We start from the raw sequence: 20,580 nt of genomic DNA, 5'->3' as shown, positions 1-20,580 counted from the left end.
GAGGACTCTAGGACCTTGTCTGAGCCGTTACGCTTCATCCCCAGCACCATCCTTGGCAGTGCCAGGGCTACCAAAGCCTCAAGGACAGCATGCAACCTTTAGGCCTCATATTTGATTGCTGTGTTAGGACATAACAAGTACCTCATTTTTCTTCCTCTCCCAGAAGTTAGTCCGTAACCTTGGGATGACATTATACCCTGTATTATATAAGCAGGATCAATCTTCTTTGCTTCCTAGTGAGGTTGCCTACTTCTCAGCAATGCAGAAGGAAACCAGGAGTTTGGTCCCAGACTCAGTGACTAGAAGAGCACATGTTCAACAAAGAGCAGTGAGGCATCTACCAGTGCCAGATCCTGTCCTATATTTTGCCCTTGTCACAGGATAAGTAGGGAACCGAGCATGTCCCAGGAGCACCCGTTGCATCGCACAAACTGGTGGGGAAATGCTCTGGCTTCTACAGAGATCGAGCAAGCATTGTCAAGCAGCGTGCAAGGAGAGGCCCTGAGGGACTTGATTCTAGATGATCCTCAGGATCCCTTCCAGCTCTACAATTCTGATTCTATGAAAAAGGCAGCTTTGGCCTCACAAAGCAAGCAGTACCAGAATATGGAGGAGAGAAGTGAGCAGAATGTTTCTTGCCACTCCTGGTTTGATCCTTCAGGGGAAGGGACTCTACCCTATCTTACAGAGCAGGCCAAAAATTTCATGGAATATGTTGCAAACAGCATTTGGTTATGACCCACTTTTCAATTAGTCTGACATTTCCGACTCAGCAGGGCAGAAGTACCAAAAATACAAAGGTTTCTTTTAACTTGGTTTATTCAGATACAAATTGAAAGCAGTTGATGAATGGAGCACAGCCCCACTTCCTCTGCCTCCTCTCCCTCCAAAAGTCTATGATCAAGAGGAGAGGAGAAACAGCAAGAGAAAGACAGCAAGTTATAACAATGACAAATAAGCATCATGGTTCAGACCTCTGCTTTCTGGCAGCTTTAAGGGGCAATCAGACCTACTACCTACTACCAGTAGACCAGTTACCCCTAGATGCAGTTACTTTATAGATGGCTATACTGCCATCTTTTAGGCTGATAGCACTGCTGATAAATGCAGGAAAAAATGCTTTGTAAACATATTTGCCACCTCCAGCATCCATCAATGAAGCGACTGAATTTCAAAAAGGTGGTCAATACTTGGGGGTGGGGGAGTGGCGGGTCCTCTCCAGCCATTCTCATCTCTTCTAAACAAAGGTAGCTCTAATGCTATTTTAAGAGTACAGCAGCCACCATTTCCAGCCTAGCAGAGAGCTGGCATATTAACATTTCAAGGCATCCAGAATCTGCTGAGCTTTTCTATAGAAACTAGTATACCTTACAAGTCACAACATAAAACTGAAAAGCAAGTGAACATCACCACGCAAGAGAAACTTAACCTTGTGTAGTGTATAAACCGGGGAAAGAAAGAGGGGGCCAAGCCTCTGGCAATAACCACGCCAGGCTTTTAATATCACAATTTTGGCATTAAAGCAAAGCATTTTAAATCCATGTAACAATCTCCGGATTTCATGATCAGAATCTAAAAACAAAGAGATGGAATCAAGAGAAGGAAGCAGAGGTACTTTCAATTCAAGTGAACTGGTGGATGTTTCTACCACCACATTTTATTAAATAGCAGCCACCATATTTTTAATATGGAATAGAAAAATACCCAACAAATACAGGTTATATTTAATGAAGCCATATTCTGGTTAACTTGTCAGTTCTTCCTTTTGGATGTGCTGTGAATGGCCTCCAAGCGGAAAGAGAGCACTTGTCCAAGCCCTCCCTACTCTCTATACTGAAAAGTTATATTTGCAATTTTCGACCCATACTTCTTACTGTATCATTTGCTATGCATGATGAGATTCCGTGATTTCTAGAATGACACCACTGGGCAGAGTATGAGAGTTTAAAATGAAGGGCCATTTTGGAACTTAAAAGCAGTAATACATCTTTCTGGAAGCACTGTATCCGAGATAAATTAAAGCATGAGTAGCAACAGTTGATGCAAATTATCTTGTGAGAGCTTTTACCCCCCAATTTACACAGAACACATTCTGCTGGGCTAAAGAGACAGCTATTGGATAGGTGTCTGTATTTTATGCTGGTTTCCACATCAAACTACAAAAAGTGAGACAGAAGCAAATGGGATTTTAAGTTTTCCTTAATAACAGAACTTGTAAGAACCAAGCACTCAGAAGGGCTTTTACTATTCTTGCTTACCCTTTTGGCTTGCTAACATAAAAATAATCTTCAGCTCCTAGGAAACACTGCCTCCTTTTCCTGCAGGTACTCTTGCACAGAGAAAGCCTGACTAAATCTATTAAGGCCTTAAATGATGACCCGTTTCTTGATCCCACTGCAAAAAAATCCACTCAGCTCCAAGGCTGCACAGAATGCTGGGGTGGATGGGAGGCAGGGATGTCAACAAGCACCTATGAAAGCTGGTAGCCCTAGGCTCTCCATGGAGCTCCCCTCCCCCCACAACACAAATTGGCAGAGTTAGCTTCTTATTGTTCTTTAAAGAGATAAGATTTCAAAGTCTTCATCTTCTGAATCAAAGAATCTTTCCAGTCTGTCTGCATCAGAAGAATCTGAAAGGCAAAGAGAGGTATGATCATAATTAATATAGTCCTGGAATTATTTGCACCAGCACATATATTTAGATCTATCAAGAAGACCAGGAACACTATTAGACTGTTTTTGGAACCAGCACATTACGGAAAGTTGCTTGTGCAGGTAAAAGAAAATAACTGATCAGATAACATGCAAACAGGCTCTGTTCCTGTTATACCTGGGAGAGGTCAATGAATATTGTAATTTCCCTAGCTCTGAAGAGTGAGAGCATACTAAGGTGCTATGATGCTACGCTCTTTATCCTGAAATAGCTATGCTTGTTCCCTTGCATATTACACATGATACATACTACACAAAGCACAATACTTTGCTTTGAAAGTGTGAATTAGCACCTGGGCACATTATTAATGACATGTGAGTCTCTTCACCATATTCCCCGTATAAGGTTAGATGCAAAGAACAACAACATTGCCATGGTGTCTATGATCCAAAGAGAACAAGTTCAAGTAGCTGGCAATGAGATTCACCATGTTCAGCTAATTTAACAAGTCCAGTTTGACATGAGTGGGCAACAGAAACACACAGATCATTGTACTGGCAAAAAATGTTAAACAGTCCCAACAGAAACCACAGAAAATGTTAGTGTACACTAAAAAGCAGAAACTCAAGCAAAGCATGCTATAATTTTATGATAAATATTAGAAACAAATTTCAAATGAGATCTGATAAGGATTTTCGCAAACCTTTGACAAAATTTAAAGTTTCACAATTTGGAGTTTCACCTCAAAATTTCAGATTCTGAATCTGACATCAAAATTAAACAATATTTGTTTTTTTTACCTACTCAAGAGATTACTTAAGAGTTATAATTTACTAAATATTGTATGCTGGTTGTCAAATATTAATTGCGGCTGTAAAATTATGTAATGACAATGTTACCAAATATTCCCCGCTAAAATTTGTAGAGAGGAGTTTTGGAGAGACCTAGGACCTAGCAAACCAGGGTTTATATTTCCATTCAGTCTAGCAGCTCACAGAAAGACCTCGATTCAGTCAACTCTAACCTACTTCACAGGATTGTTGTGAGAATAACAGCAGGGGTAGACCCACATAAGTCACCTTGAGAAACAGTGGGATATAAATTTAACAACAACAAAAGGGGGATTTGTTACAGTTATAGAGAAAATAGTATTTAAAGGTAAACGTTTTCCCACAAGCAGGAATGGTGAAATAAGTAAAGCATTAGTTAACATTTTGCTAGAAGGGAGACCAGTATCACAAGCGTATGCATAATATTTCTGACAAGAAATAGGTTGGTCTCCTCATTCCTTCTAATGAAAGAAAGTGTGCCTAAATGGTCACTATGTCCCATCTGTCCACATAAGGGATTTCATTTCAATAGTGATTCTATATGGGGTTAAACATTCCAAAACTGCAACTGAAATGAATAATTTCAGTGGGCTTTCCAATGCCGAATACCTCGTCTAGGATATATACTTTAGGCTAAGAAGAAATAAAAGCTACCACAACAATTATGCAATTGGAGAAACCAAAAAACAGTCAAATAGGCAAGCATTACCTGGAGTAAGATTCAAAACATCAGGACTAGAGAAGTGTGAAGGCTGGTGTTCAACCAGTTCAAACATTGGTAGGGCTCCTCTGATCAGTGACAACTGTTGGAAAATAATGGAAAAAAGTGTACAACTAGCTGGTAATTCCTCAGTCAAGGTATTTCTAGGGTTTACCATAACTTGTTAATGCTGAGCAAGACAGTTTCACACTTTATGGATTTATTTTAAAAGCTATTGCTTATTTAATATCATTTTACAGTGAAATGCAAAGTATGTTTACTTCAAAGTAAGTTTGGATGTATTCATTGGGGCTTATTCCCCATTTTGGGCTGATTATTATGAAAAGCTTGCATAGCATTGTAGCCTTAGTTGCTCTTTTACAAAACACCATGACTTTTTAAAAAAATCCTGGAAGACGCAAATGATCAATAAATATATTAACAAATATATCTTTAATGGGGAACTTCACAGGAGGAGCAGCAGGCAAAAAGGTTTAAAAAGAGAAGCAGCTGAAACATTTCCCTAGTTAAGTACAACCTGAACGTTCCTTTGCCCCAGGGATGGGGAACTTGTGGCTTCCTCAATGTTGCTGGACTTCCAACTGCCATCAGCCCCAGTCAGCATGGCTAATAGGGAAGAGGTTTAAGGGGAGTTGCATCCAGCAACATCTAAAACACCACAGGTTCCTCAATCCTGACTTATCCTAGATGCTGGTCACATGGCTATTAAGAAAGGCCCTGGTCTCAAAGAAGTCAAGCTAAGATCATATGGTCAACACATCTTTGCATTCATGCTGATTCTGTTCAAATGTATTAGTCAAAGCTGAATTCACTTCTATAATTTTTTTAAAGTTACTTGGGCACATATTATCCTTTTTTACCAAAGGACTTGCTGAAGACAAACCTTCTTTACTTGCTGGCACCAGTCATTGAAGTCTTCCTCGTTGTTGCAGAAGAAGCCCTACAAGGAAAGGCAAAGTTTGCATCGGCTTAACATTAACAGAAAATGCCTTCAAGATCAGCAAGAATCATGTCTCGTGTTCCGTGTAAATGAATATATCTTGGATATGTTTTGAGAAGCAGACACATTTTGACAGCTAAAAGGTTAGTATAGCAAGAAGATGGGAGGGAGGCAAGGCAACACCGCTGTCCTTGTAGGGAAAGGAATCAGCTGGAAGCTAATGGAGAGCTGAAAGGCAGTTAACAGCTGTCTCACAACGTGAAAGTTCGCTGCAGGTGCACACACTCACCACTGCAATTGAAGGATCAAGCTCTGCAATGCTCATTCTGCAGGGTGGATGCTGACAGTGGAAACTCTCATCAGGGATGTGGCCACTCTCCATGGGCTCCACTGCAGGCTGAGTAGTGTGTGGGTCAAGATAGATTAATTCTTCACCTAGACAAAAATAGACGCCATAAAAAGGAAATACAATATTAGACTTCCCATGGGAAGAGAACGGATCAAATGTACGCTGTTGCTACATTTCGGGAAGATCAGGAATGGGAAAGTCAGAGAGGTCTTAAATACTTGCAAAAGGAAACAGCGAAAAATGGCGTAAGATGGTAATGCATGAGGGACCACTCAATTCAGTGATTTTTTTCAGGGGGTACCCAAATGGGCACACAGTACTGGCACCTCTTTTTTGTTATTAAACATTGTGGCACTTACTGTATCAACTTCACGGTGAGTATCAGCACTTCTTTTTTGTTTGTTTGTTAAAAAGCATGACACTTACTGTAACAACTTCATGGTGAGTTCTGGCACCTATTTTTCTAGGGGTGGGGGGAAGCACTGACTCTATTTCTCAACAATGAATACTTTATCTAAACCAAAATGATACACAAATATTTGTTATTTAGCAAAGCATTATTCTTTAATGGCAAGGTGTGCCATGTGACATGGCAATGTGCATCTGATAAAGTTGCTCCCTTGGTAGGCTTATAGCTGTACTCCCAAAATTTAGCTAGGTAACCCACTGATGTACTCACTGAATGACAGTTACTCACCTACATATCCAATGAAATAATGAGCACTATTAGGTTTTCCTCCAATGACTCCTAAGGACTGAGGCATCATAAAACAGTGCTGGAAAACAGGCAGGCAATGAGTCACATATCAGCTGGCATAAACTGGAAAATCTACCCAAGTAAAGAACAATCTGTGTTTAGAAACATGGAGACACATGCTGGCCTGCAGATTATTTAGGAAAAGGCAGCAGAACAGTCATTTTTAGAACAAATGTTCTGCCGCAAGGGAGGACCACCGCAGCGCACAAGATTTGCAAGGAGCAAGGTAATTGACAGCACAATTTAGGCATGTCTCCTCATAAACAAGTTCTGCTCCCAGGTAAGTAATTTCCCCCTCTACCTTCAGTGTTTCAATGTAGGCTTCATTAATGTCTGTGAGACCAAGGCGAAGAGGTATCAGGAGCACCAAAGGTTTCCAGGACAATAGCCTGTCCATACATTCTGCTCCATCTGGATAACCATTGGAAAGCAAGTCTGATTCTGCAGCAGGAAATGCTGAAGCCCCAGGACATGGACAGCTGAGCTTGCACAGCCTTCCTATGAAGAGATAAGTCATAAGCAGAAACACTTTCAGCAAAAGTCTTAAAGAGCTGCAAAAAAACCATCCTTTGTGTTTACAGAATTTAAGAGTCGGGGCACCAACAATAGGACCTAAACTTTCCACTTTCCTCCAAGCACAATATGAAAGCACTCGAGAAGATTTCTGCTCTTGTCCTATTTCAGGCACCCACCTCTAACATGCCCCACCTAAATTAGTCAGCGGTCTGATATTTGTAAAATTCTTTCCCCTCTTTAAAGGAAGTGCCCTTGTTCATAGTTAAGAATTAGTTTCAATTTACAATCTGAGATGATGAAAGTTAATTGTACAGTGGTACCTCGGGTTACATATGCTTCAAGTTACAGACTTTGCTAACCCAGAAATAGTACCTCGGGTTAAGAACTTTGCTTCAGGATAAGAACATAAATTGGGCTCCAGCGGCGCGGCAGCAGCAGGAGGCCCCATTAGCTAAAGTGGTGCTTCAGGTTAAGAACAGTTTCAGGTTAAGAACAGACCTCCAGAACCAATTATGTACTTAACCCAAGGTACCACTGTACTCATTTGGCCTTTCTGGTTGGGTTCTAAAGCACACCCCCATAAGAGTCAGGAAGCATTGCTGTAACATAGACACTCCACAGTTCCATTCCATTCCATATAGATTTATTTCATCAAAAAGACAACACAGCCCCACAAAGGAAACACTTACTAATTTCCTCCATCACAACAGTATTGTCCATGGCTATGTGCACTGCCAAGGAGCTCCATGTATCAAAAGTGGCAAGTTTTCTAGAAGGAAGCGAACAAGAAGAAAGTTAGAGGCAAATGCAACAGAGAAAGGAGAATCTGCCACTACATCAAGGGTTTAGAACACTTTGGAAATCCAGATTGCTACCCAGTGGTAGTCATGTAGCAAATATGGTACCCCAAGCCTTATTTTTCATATTATTTTAGCGAGCAAATTTTTGCAGCTCTTGTTTGACAGGAGATGTTTCCCGTGTGTATAAAATACAAACATCATAGTAAAAGGTCAGCGATGAGACATGGTCTAGGCTGGCCTTCTAATAACCAATGAGGCAGAATATCTACATAGTGCTATCCGCCTTCCCCATAGACTCTTTACTTATATGGAACCCTAACCTCAATCACCCGTTCCACTAACCCAATACAAAATGCATATTGTGATATGGTGTAAGTCACAACTGCATATATGTGTGTTGATTTGGAGAAATGTTTTCTAATCATTTGATCCAAGGCAAATAATTCTAATTTTTAGCGCAGTAACAGTTACTAAGAGTTTTGTGTACTAAAAAATAATAATACCCAAGACAGTTGGATTCCCTGAGCACTTACTTGAGTACTTGTGCAACTGTGTTTGGTCCATACCACTGGCCTATGGATTTCCCCTCTCCAACTCCCATCTGGGCTGCAACAGCAAACAGCAAACAAACCATAGTTGGTCCATAATTTCAGTCAAGGCTCTTTCTGAAATACTATGGGTACTTAAATTAGTTAGCAGATACTTAGATTTTGCTACCTCTCCGGAGTCAAAGGGCCATGAAATAATTGCAAAATGTATCAAGCAACAATCTGCATACTCCTCAAAGAAGGCATATTAGAAGGCTTAGGAAAAGTCACTATTGAAATGATTTAGGTATTAAAAAGTGGGGGAGAAATGCTCGCACTCCGTAATGCACAAGACATCTCCAGAAGCATCAAGGAAAGTACCAAAAATGTGCTTCCATGGGGAAAGCCATAATAATCTGACACAGTTTTTGCTGTTGGAAAAACCATTCTGTTCACCAGATTTTGAGAGATTCCAAGAACCCACAGTTCTCCTTAAATCATATTGCAGCTGCTTGGCATATTTGGAGACCAGGGCTATAACATGTTTCTTGCCTCTTCCATTTATCCCTAAGAACACATTTCTGCACCTTAGCCTTGAAAGCATTAAAACTTCTGTGTTTGCTACATATGTTTGGGTGATGCCAATCATTGTGATGTCCATTGGGGCAACTCCTGACTTTTCATTAGTTACTATCAAGCAGTCCTCAAAAATCTTAGAACGTGCCACACACAGAGAATCCATTCTTTTTAACTGCTTGACCTCAGCCAAGCATATGAGTAGGTGTTGACAGTCACACTGTCTGTTTTTCTTGTCCTAATTATTTTCAGGAGTCTTATTTATTTGGCTAAATTAGTATAGGACCACAGCATCAGCAGACTTAACTCAGTGGGATTTAGTCTGTTTTTCTTATCCTAATTATTTTCAGGAGTCTTATTTATTTGGCTAAATTAGTATAGGACCATTTATTTGGCTAAATTAGTATAGTATCACACTGCTCGTTATGCTAAAACCAGGATTTTAATTTACAGTGGTGCCTCAGGTTACATACGCTTCAGGTTACATACACTTCAGGTTACAGACTCCGCTAACCCAGAAATAGTACCTCGGGTTAAGGACTTTGCTTCAGGATGAGAACAGAAATCATGCTCCGGCGGCGCGGTGCCAGCGGGAGGCCCCATTAGCTAAAGTGGTACTTCAGGTTAAGAACGGTTTCAGGTTAAGAATGGACCTCCGGAATGAATTCAGTACTTAACCCGAGGTACCACTGTAATTGTGATTCCTAATGAAGTTGAGAGTGCCTAGTATCAGATGATCACCAAATATGGAGAAGATCCATCCATCCAGAAGTGGATTCACAAGACCATTTAGGTGATATATACAGCTGCCAGAAACAGACTCACAAGGGACTTTGTCTAGTGAAAACATTCAGCAAGAGTTGTTCTCTGGCACCAGATATAAAACACACAGTTTTAAAAAATATACCGTTGTCTTCATTTGTTTGTTTGTGAGCAGGACAATATCAGGGTAATATCAAAGGTCAAACCACAGTGGACTTTTTTAAAATTAAAAACGAATAGATTTCTAATGGCTCCCTAGTAATTTGATTGCTCAGCGCAGAAGGAGCATGAAGATTTTGAATAGAAGGCTATTCAGGAAAGTCTCACTGGGCTTCACTTTGTGCGCATTTCACCCCACATTCTGTGAAGCAGATGTGCCAGGAGATCTTGTTTGTATTGTTACAGATGAAAGGAAGTTGAAGGTCTATCTCACTGTACAGTAGCCTGCTCTGCAGAGTAAAATATCTTGATTAGAGCCTTCTTCTCTGGGACAAGATTTACAATAGGAAATGAAAAAGTCTAATTGCATGGGCTCTAGTGTTGTCCACATGAGCTACAAAGGAAAAATACAGGTAACTCACTGACAAGTAAGACTTCAGGAACAGTTCTATGCACCTGGTAGAAAGTCCCACTGAGCCCAATACTTCTGAGTAGATATGTATAGGATTGCACTATTATAGAAATAAGCATAATTCTGAAATGGCCCACATCTAGATCACCTAGTTCCATAAAATGTGAAATCTGAATCACCTCCATCACCATGTTTCCTCCTCCTCCTCCAAAACTCACATAATGACCTCTCTTTCTGAACAGCACAAACAACATATGTTGTTTTGTTCATTTACAGCAACAGCAACAGATGCTTTGAATATACCATTGTCCTCATTAGTTGGCATGAGTTTACTGTCTAAACACAGTCCACATTCTTAGTATATAGTTAACAGTGCAATTTATAAGTAGTTTCCCTCAAAAAATAAAAATCGGGAACTCCTTACTGCAAGGAAGGCATAGAAATACAGTATAGATATCCATCTTACCTATTTGGTGGATTGAGTAGTAGCTGTCTTTTTTGTCAATGAAGGCATTTAGAACATTGTAATAGTTTTCCATTTGCTTCTTCCCTTTCACCCACCTCCAATCTGAGATATAGAAGATCTAATCAATTTTCTCAACGCCACACATTATTTGTTTTCACAACATCACAAAAAATGACAAAGAATATTGAAGACTATAATCCCGAACTATTAAACAAAACCGTTTGGCAAAGAAAAGGAAAGCAAAATCAACATTTTACTTTCCAGTCTGGTCTCTGAGTAGCAAAAGACACCTCAATCTTGTTTTAACACCCTCCAGCTGAGTGTTTACTTGCATTCCTGTCATGTAGCACTAACAGTAACGATTTATTCCTACTGTGACAAATCCATGCTCAAAAAACACTTCACACTGCAAGGAGCAAGCAAGTTGACCCACCACCAAAATAACTGTAGGTTAGCATGTCCCTTGTGAATTGCACTTTTACCCAGCATAATATCTATTATGAAGGAGATGGTGCTACTAAGGCTGAACTGGAATATTTTATTAAGGGACAGCTTTATTGTCCAGTTCTTCACAGTTTACAGTGGTGCCTCGCAAGACGAAAAGAATCCGTTCCGCGAGTCTTTTCATCTTGCGGTTTTTTCGTCTTGCGAAGCAAGCCCATTAGCGGATTAGCGCTATTAGCGCTATTGACAGTTTAAGGGCTATTAACGCCTATTAAAGGCTTAAGGGATTAGCGGTTTTGCTGCTAAAAGGCTTTTAGCAGCTTAGCGCTTCAGAAAAAGGGGTTTGGGAGCGGAAAAAAACCTCAAAATTTTTCGTCAATTTTCGTCTTGCGAAGCAAGCCCATAGGGAAATTCGTCTTGCGAAGCGCCTCTGAAGACGGAAAACCCTTTCGTCTTGCGGGTTTTTCGTCTTGCGAGGCATTCGTCTTGCGGGGCACCACTGTAAATAGTTTTTAAAAGGCCTTTTTGGTATCTGAACACACAAACATATCACATTGTCACAGTACTATATTCATTATTTGTTTTGGGGGGGATTTTACTAACCTCTGCCTAAGTGTCTGCAAACCAAGGCCTGAGCAAAGATCATCTGACCGCACCTTAACATGCAGCCCCAGCCAGTGTCAGATGTAGGGCCTGTTCCCCCTGCAACCAAAAAGAAAAAACAGAAACCAACCATAGTGGCACATGTGGCATATGTGGTGTGGGGCAATGTGATTTTTGCTGTATATCCGAGCAGGCATAGGTTGGAAAGCCCAGAAACCCGGCTATGGCTGTAATCCTATTTACATTTGTTGGGGTTAAGACCCACTGAACACAGTATGACTTATTTCTGCATTGGCATTCATAGGACAGCACTGTATCATATTGGTCTTCTCTTCAGCTCAGAAAAATAAATGCAAAAATTAGAGGAAGTAAAATATATTTATGTAACACAAATACACACGTTTTTATTGACTTGAACCCGGATTACACATAGTATTGGAAAAAGAGCTACAGATATTTTGTAGCCATTATAAGAACAACTTCTAAGTATGCAAACTGAATGTCCCAATCCCCCATGGTCATAACTTGGGAGAAGGGGAATGACCCTAATTCAGTGTTAGAAACTGAGATATGAAAGCTAGGAGCTAAATGGCACCTTAAACCTAGCTTATAGGTGGAACAACGGAATGTCTAGGCACTCTTTTTTATAACAAGAATACAAAGCTGAAAATGAATGAACGGCAGCTAAAGTATTATGCTCATTTTTCGCATGGTCTAGTCCAGGGGTCAGCAACCTTTTCCAGCCATGGGCCGGTCCACCGTCCCTCAGACCATGTGGTGGGCTTGACTATTTTTTTGGGGGGGGGAATGAACGAATTCCTATGCCCCACAGATAACCTAGAGATGCATTTTAAATAAAAGCACACATCCTACTCATGTAAACACACCAGGCAGGCCCCACAAATAACCCAGAGATGCATTTTAAATAAAAGGACACATTCTACTCATGTAAAAACATGCTGATTCCCAGACCGTCCGCGGGCCAGATTGAGAAGGCGATTGGGCCGCATCCGGCTCACGGGCCTTAGGTTGCCTAACCCTGGTCTAGTCCTTCCCCTGCCCCCCCCCCTAATATTCTTAAGAGGGTCTCTTCTCCAGTCTTCAGAGAGTAGCTGGAAGTAGGGGAGGCAGAAAAAGGTCCTCCTTTCCTTCCACTCTTCAGTTTTAATCTGAAATCTTAGGTGCAGTACTGAACCCAGAGCTCAGAAACTGCTCACACTAATGAAATTCCCAGTTGCAAAATGCGCCTAGAACAATGCGACTTTCGCACACTGCCCTAATTCAGTGGTAGAATATCTTTAAATGCAGAGGGTCCCAGAATCAATCCATGGTATCTCCTGGTAGAGCTGGGAATGTCCTCTGTCTAGAACACACTACACTGCCAATCAGTGTAGACATTAGAGAGCTAGATAGACCAAAGGTCTGACTCAGTATAATGCTTTCCATGTAACCCTAACCCTATAAGAAAACATTAATTTCCACCTATACTTTTAATTATTATTTTTAACACCTTAAAATGGAGTGGGTTGTCACCTTCTTGAAAATTCTCTCCATCCTCAGCATTCTTTAGAACTATCAACTTTGGATTCCAGAGCAATTTTTTTAATCCAATAGCAATGTTATTGAAAGTAACATACTGTCGAATTGTTTTAACTAATATAAGCTATTTTCCTCTTTTGCAAGTCAAGTATTGATCTATTTCATGTTTCTTTTCATCACTAATCCACCTTTCACCCAATAAGTGATCCCAGGGTATGGGTATACAGATATGCAACAAATAAATTATAGACTTCTAAGCACCACACACCCGCCCTCCAAAACAAGTTTCCTTTGTATTCTTCAACTTCTGCATTTTTTGGTGTTTCCTGTTTTCAAGGTGGGAGCACATTTCCTTTTTCTATGAATACCAGAAATAGAGTCAGATGTCACATCAGAACAGAGGAAGAAGTAAAGTTGCTTTCCAGAACCTAGCAGAGCAACATGCTTCTATGCCACCCTCCAATGAGCAGAACAGGGCTTTCAGATTTTGGTAGCACAACTCAACACATGATCCCTGCTGTCATCACTGGGCTAAGGGGCAATTGGGTACTAAGAAATAAACCAACTTCACTTGAGGTGTAACATAGTGAATGAACTCTCCTACTTACCAATGGCAGGAAAGCTTTTTCTGTATGTGAACCAAAGACGAGAAGTCACGTCTAACAGGATCTCCTCTTTCTCTAAGGAAGTGAAAACACCAAATGTCATTTTTTCTGGAAGTGTGTTGACACTGTGCTGATTCAGTGGCACTGTCACTGAATTAATTAACCAAACCAAGAGAAGTTTTTTTAAAAGTGGTTCCTTTTAGGGAGGTTAAGGAACCTTTTAGGTTCATCAGCTCTCTGGACTACAGACTACAAAAGGTACAAGACAACTAAGCCAAGACTAATACAGTATGCATGTGGGAGAATACACATTAACATTTCATTTTTTATTGGGAGCTCTCTCTCTCTCTTTATTTTAGCCTTTAGATTCCAGAGCCTAAGCTCATTCAGGAAAATGGGGAAGGAGGGTGGACTGCACATCTGTATTTGAATGATGACTGCTCTCTCTATGACTATTCAGTGGAGGTAGTTAAGAAGGGAAAAGAGAAAGGCAAGCTGTTAAATCAAAGCCACAAACATATACCCCAAGCCTTCAAAAAGTAGAGTTAGCAACACAGCTGACAGGAGTATTTATAGCCCTTCAAATACCTGTTAATACACTATATTTTCTCCCCAGGATCCAAACAGGCTCTTTGGTTTCCGGGAAGTCTTCATACTCAAACCTGAGAGTATCGTACGTGAGAGTAGCTGTTCAAAAACAAAAATACACAAGACTGTCACTAATCTTTTGAGGCTTTTGTCCCTGCATATGAGGATCAACATGTAGCTAAATTTTGGAGGTTATACTTACCAAATTTTTGCAGTGCAGTTTCCTTACTCAAAGAGGTATTAAAATGATTTTTTTAAATGTATGATTTCAGATAAAATGCACATTTCTAAATATATTTTGGGAGAAAATAAGTTCAAAAGTCCATATTTAAATGTGCATTTTCATAAAGATTTTAAAAAAGCACCACACCAACATAGAAAAGAATGGATTGATAAATGCACGCTTATGAACTGATCTGCCCATCACCAATCTTAAAACATCAACATTTCATTTCTTCCTTTTCTAGCATATGTAGACATAAGACAAGACAACAGTGGGGGTGGCCTCATCACCATTATTCACACCCAAACACACAGCAAAAGAACCAGTAGCCAATTTGTTAACAACGTGACGCACATTGCTCCATGTCAAGCTGAATTTTCTGTTCACTGTCTGCCAAGATAGACACTCTGCTGGAATCCAGCCACTTACTGGATGCATCTAGATTCTGGTCTTTCACTGTACGTTCTCAAGTGGTTTTCAACCGGTGGGTCACACCAAGGCCACCACCTGCCCTTTTTTCGGTTTCAGTTTTTTTGGAGAAAGAACAATAAAGATAGGAGGAGCAACAGGAAATAAAGTAACAGAGCAAGAACAACTCAGAGGGAAAAAGCTGAAGGCTACAACTTTCCTTGAGTTACACGAGAAGAATATTATGCAATTTTCTAAATTTACACACTTCACTCCTCATAACCCTTCAGGGATTTGGGCTGCAAGGAAGACTCCCTCAACCCAAGAAGTGCTATTTCACTAACAATTTACAGATTAGGAACCTGTCTTACATTTCACTTTTATTGGGAGCAAAATAGACACTCCAATACTTATTCCACGCTACACTGCCAGAGGGCCTTCTTAGCAATGGTGTCCTGGTTGTGGAACACTCTTCTCTTGAAGCTTGGCTGGTGTTTACTTTGCCTGTTTTGTGGTACCAGTTGAAGACAGAACTCTTCCTCTAGTCTAAGCAGTGGGTCCCAAACGTTTTCACGCCTCCCCCTTGGTTCTAAAAACTCCTCTCCAGTGTCCCTTATCTTATCCCGTAAAAAGCATTACTCAGAATAGCAGTTTGCATGACCCACTAAAGAAGATACTCACACAATAAAATTCAAAACAGTAACAACTGCACATTTATTCAAAATCCAATGCAAAATATATAGTTGAATTAAGTCGGCAAAATTGACAACCCTGATCCAAAGAAACCAGCTTTTCAAAGGCTGATAGTCATTTACACCTGCGGTGCCCCTGCCTCTTGTGCCCCCCCCCCAGGTAATGCCACTACCCCCCTGGGTGGGTACTGCCTTGAACTTAAGATTGAGGGGCCCCAGTGCACATTGCAAGTGTGTGACATCATGCACATGTTGCGTTGACAGGAGAAGGCAGAGCCCAGTGTGGCATGGCTTCCTCTCTGATGCTCAGGAGGAACCAGCCATGCTCGGTTCCTCACTCAGCCTCCTCTACCCCATCAGCATTGAGGGGGCCCGGCTCCCTGCCAGCTGATTTCGAGGGAGTTGAAAACACTTCCAAGCCCTAGGAGTTGGCATGCCTGCCACCCACTTTGAGAACCACTTGTCTAAGCCACCTGAGGATATTGGGGTTTACATGAGAGATGGACCTCTTTAAATGCTTTTCAACTGTATTTTATTGACATATTGTATTTTATATTGTTGCAGCTTACCCTGGGATCAAATGTGACGAGGGGCAAGAAATAAATCTGATAAACAAATGTAACCTTTCCCCAATTTGCTCATATCTGCAACACTAAAAGTAACATGATGAACAAGTAGCAGGAGGCTGAAATCTATAAAAAGAGAAAATTCTATGCCTCTGTAGCAACACCAAAGGAACCATACAACCCATTTCTAGGAATCTGAATCAACATGAACAAATAAAGGTTCTGAAGCAAATATGCACCTCAATGTCACATCTTTCTCTCCTTGACCTTCTTTCATTTTGTGTAGTCAAAAAAATCAATAGATCTCCAGATCATACATTCAGTTCAAATTTCACATGCTCTGCAGCCTCACCTTAAGAGGGCATCATGCCCCACTGCTAGCTTATTATACTCTGTTCCCAGACAGTGAGGATGCTCATCAAGTCACATATCAATAATTCCTCTGCATTAAGATGTTTCAATATCAAGATTGATATATATTATAAACCACATGATACTGTGGTCAAGAAGTTAGTATGATGATAAGCAGCAGAAAGATGGTCCCAGCATACACAGGAACATGGTTTAGATTATTAGCTTGTTGTGCCAGCTGCAGTATCTTTCATCTGTTGACTTCTATGGGGCTGCTCTGGAACAAATAACTTCTGACAACCTTACCAAGTGTGCAGTACAAGGAAAAACTCTTGTCAATTAACTGTGGCAAGGAGTCAGAAAAGCAATCCAAAGGACTCAACTATACATAGAAAGCTAAAAGATCATCCCAGAGATCTCTAGGAGATGGCAACCTGCTGCTGCTGATTATATTTATTTTACCCCTCCCAAAAAAATATTAGAATATTTGGGTGGGAAATAAATTAAAGATAATTATTTGATTTATTTTGCAATGAGCACACTGACATCCATAAAAGGGAGAGTAAAAATCCCCCCTCCTCTCACCAGAAGCCACGTACTGTAAGTATTATTATTTCTATTCTATTGTATGATCTTCACTCATGTTTGTTTACTATCTACAGTATTTTTGTTATTCCCTCAACTGGCACCTCATATATTATATCACCATACTTTCTTTCATCCAAAGGAACTAGGACTCTCACAAACATAGTTTTAACATAGTGGAAGCAATCAGGAAGTCCAGATTTGTAGTGATGCAGTCAACATAGTTTTCTCTATTCTGGACGTATTATGTTATTATTATTGGAAGTTTGTAATGTTTGGTGTTTTAACGTATTCTTTTTTTCTGTGGGGAGCTGCCCAGAGTGGCTGGGGAAACCCAGTCAGGTAGGTGGCATACAAATAATAAAATTAGTAGTACTAGTAGTAGACAGTCACAAACCGGCAAAGAAAGCATCCAGTTTATTTAACCCCATCAATATTTGTTGTTTTCACAAAAGAGACTCAAAGTGACTTAAAACAAAAAGATGCCATCTTATCAGGAAGGGTGTTCCACACAGTGCCAGAACTGGACATTTAATATGGCGGCACCTACCCTTTGGAAATCCCTCCCATTATATATCAGACAGGCAGAGTCTCCATTGTCAGCATCTGAATTTATTTGAAATTGTTTTATATATGCAATTGTTTTAACTGTTTTTATTGTGTTGTGAAATTGCTTCAATAAGTTTCATAGGAAGCAAATCCAAAAATAAATAAAAAACGCAGGCCAATTACCACCATTATAGGCTATTCATGCACAGTTATTTTTACTGGTCAAAGCAGGAGAGGTTTACATCGCCTATCCGGACACAGCCATCATTTTTACAGACAAATGATTCTATATTACACGTCAAAGGAAGGACAAGGAATGAAATATAACAAGGAACTGCCATTACACTCTGGGAAATGGTACATCATTCTCACAGCTGTCTGTGAACCTAGGCAACATGAAAAAACTCAAAACCACTTGTTCTATCTGCTTTGCAACTTCCACAGCTAGAATGGCCAGGCTTGATAAAGAATGGCCATTGTTAAGACTCTTAGTAATGAGAAAATCTTATTCATTTCTGAGTGATTATAGTCAAAGATCAGAACAAAATAAACTGTTAGTGTTTCTGGAATGCCAAGCTACAATAAAGAAAGCCACCTCAATTACTGAGCCGTCACTTCACTAGCTCAAGAGCAACTTCTTGGGCAACTGATCCTTAGCAACCGATGTTAAAATAAAGTGTTTATCATAGTGCCAGTTTCAAGAAAGTAAGCAAATTATTGGTTAGTGTTCAGGCACTGGAGATAAGCCCCAATTCTTAAATATGTCAAAATATGACTGGGATGAAATTGGGGGAAATATTTTAAAAATTTGCCACCACCAAACCCACAAACAAAAAGGCCCCAGGGTGCCCTTTTGCATGACTTCAGCATGTGACCAACCAACAGAAAACAGAAGAACAAAACTGTAAATAATAATAATAATAATAACCTTCCACAGGTGGGCAGTATGTGCAGTGGCTAGAGAGTTGGATATGGGAAACCCAATAACAGCCAAAGTAGTCATGACATTATTACCACCATCAACCCTTTTATGGCTGTTTGCCTGTTTAAAAAATAGCTTGCACACAATACAAACCCAGCTGGACTGAACCACGGCATGGAGGAAAGGGTGACTTTATGCCTTTGCCACACTATAGTCCTGAAACAGCTCTCACACACCAGGTATTTCTAAAAATGAAAAAACCACAGACACAGACAGACATACTAGGACAAACTGTGTTAATAGTTTGGTCTTTAGCTGTAAAGCTCACTCTGTAGTGCTGGACAGATTACTATTTTTCAGTCTAGCCCATTTTACAGGGCTTCTGGGAGACTAAAATACCACTCTGAACTCCTGAGAGACCAGGCAGAATACAAATGTAATTTTTAAAAATGTGGCTGACATCAAATACACAGCAAGTAAAAGCCAACAATTTGATCTGAACTAGGAATCTTCTTCCACAAGGCAAGTGATCACAGACACAATTCTGAGTTGCCCTCAAGCATTCTGGCTGAAGGAAACAGGTTACCTGCAATCAAATGACTCTAATACTGTATTGCAACTAATTCTAATTATTTTCACTTCATATGGCTTGATCAAAATTCCAACAGATAGGGCTGCCATGGAATAAAGAGCACATATTTTTGTAGGGTATTTGTATAGTTTTAGGAGCCATACATTTCATACCATGATGGATTCAGAACAACTGATTACTACATGACAGTTGATCAGTAGGGGTATGCCAGTAGGGGGGGGGGGGGAGAGAATACAGTACTGTGCATTTCTGTCAGAAATGATCAGTTATCTGGGAGGCACCTAGCGGCTTTCAACAAAGTTCAGTAGGGCACAGATTTAAGAATGTGTGTGTACTTGCTTAAGTTATCTTATTTGGGGGGAGGGGGGAACCTAAGAACTTCAGTCCTTGACTATCACATGTTTTTTCCACCTACTGGGGAAGTTCAAGGAGGGGATGAAGAATAAGAGAGTTACTTGATTCGCGATCTTATTCTTTACTATCCTCACGGTTTTTCCATCTTAGTTGTAGCACTTTGACATAGTATTATAACCAGCTGTCATGGAGCCACACTGTCCCACAATGCCCCAAGGAGAATCCACTGCAGCAACATGTCGGGGAGCAAAAAAAACCAAAACAGACTTTCAGCTTACAAGGCCTCACACGCAAACTTCACCAACTCCCACTAATTCCCAAGTTCTTGTCAACTTCATAAAACTTTTAACCCTGGCATATTTCACTAGGTCACAGCACCCACCGGTGATGAAGCGTCAGCACTATGGACTGAAAACACCACTCTATGCTAATGCTAGGAAGACAAAAAAACAGGCTGGCTTGGGCAGGGAATGCATAAATAGCATACAATGCCATAGCAAGCTGTGTGTCTATTACAGAAACGAGACCGGGAGGCGAAGTACCACGTTTGCCTGACTCCCTTTAACAACTTTACCCAATGACCTCTTCTATAAAGGAAGTGTGTCCCCCTCACTTTTTTGAGACACGACCTCTTGTGCCCCCGACACAGAGCGCCCCCTTCCATCTCCCCACTCTTTGAACGACCCTCTCCCTAGCCCATCCCGCAACACCAGCTTCTCCTGAAAAACAGACCGCTCCTCCACCCTTTCACACCCCAATCGCCCTGAGCCACAGACACAAAGAAAGCCCCCCGCCGGCCCCCGAACAGCCTCCCCATTCCAGTAACCCAGACATTTCCCTTCTCTCACCCGCGTCCATTCTGCCCCCGCTCAAGATTCAGGGGCGACCACGGCTGTCTCCTTACAGAAACAGACCACCACAACGGCGCACTCTAACCTACTCGTCTCGACTGTCCGACTCTCGCCCAATCGCGTAGCTCTTCGCAGCCCAATTGAGTGGCGGATAGGTTCGCTGAAGAGGTCAGTAAGCTCTTCTGCACCGCATCGCTTCCTCCTGATGCTAGGGAGGCGCCATCTTGTTGTACGGAGAGGG

The 20,580-nt window shown here is 40.8% G+C and overlaps 1 protein-coding gene across 3 annotated transcripts; it reads right to left on the bottom strand.

The window, feature by feature from the left end:
• Positions 1-801: 801 nt before the first annotated feature.
• Positions 802-20,491, bottom strand: ATG4B (autophagy related 4B cysteine peptidase). Of its 3 annotated transcripts, none has more exons than XM_083443121.1 (13): positions 20,337-20,491; positions 14,247-14,345; positions 13,662-13,733; positions 11,515-11,613; positions 10,468-10,569; positions 8,099-8,171; positions 7,455-7,534; positions 6,551-6,747; positions 6,190-6,268; positions 5,433-5,578; positions 5,087-5,143; positions 4,192-4,285; positions 802-2,629 (listed from the first exon to the last, which is right to left on the bottom strand). In XM_083443121.1, exons 1-13 carry the CDS (start codon positions 20,344-20,346, stop codon positions 2,556-2,558), a joined length of 1,182 nt encoding a protein of 393 aa, XP_083299247.1. In that variant the 5' UTR covers positions 20,347-20,491; the 3' UTR covers positions 802-2,555. The 3 variants fall into 3 exon arrangements, with proteins under 3 accessions (XP_083299247.1, XP_083299248.1, XP_083299249.1); XM_083443122.1 differs by having other exon boundaries at positions 11,515-12,351; positions 12,423-13,733; positions 20,337-20,438; XM_083443123.1 differs by lacking the exon at positions 20,337-20,491 and adding an exon at positions 19,590-19,711 and having other exon boundaries at positions 11,515-12,351; positions 12,423-13,733.
• Positions 20,492-20,580: the final 89 nt, after the last annotated feature.

This window comes from Podarcis tiliguerta, assembly GCF_965153285.1.
Source record: "Podarcis tiliguerta genome assembly, chromosome: 5".
Taxonomy (NCBI): Eukaryota; Metazoa; Chordata; class Lepidosauria; order Squamata; family Lacertidae; genus Podarcis; species Podarcis tiliguerta.
The sequence above is the reverse complement of the archived record's forward strand: the minus strand, read 5'-3'. Positions and strand labels throughout refer to the sequence as shown.

Coding starts and splice junctions, on each gene's coding strand:
- ATG4B (XM_083443121.1), bottom strand. Junction 6,269..6,550: donor CCTACATTGAAACACTGAAG/GTAGAGGGGGAA, acceptor CCTGTTTTCCAG/CACTGTTTTATGATGCCTCA. Junction 5,144..5,432: donor TTGATCCTTCAATTGCAGTG/GTGAGTGTGTGC, acceptor CTTTCCTTGTAG/GGCTTCTTCTGCAACAACGA.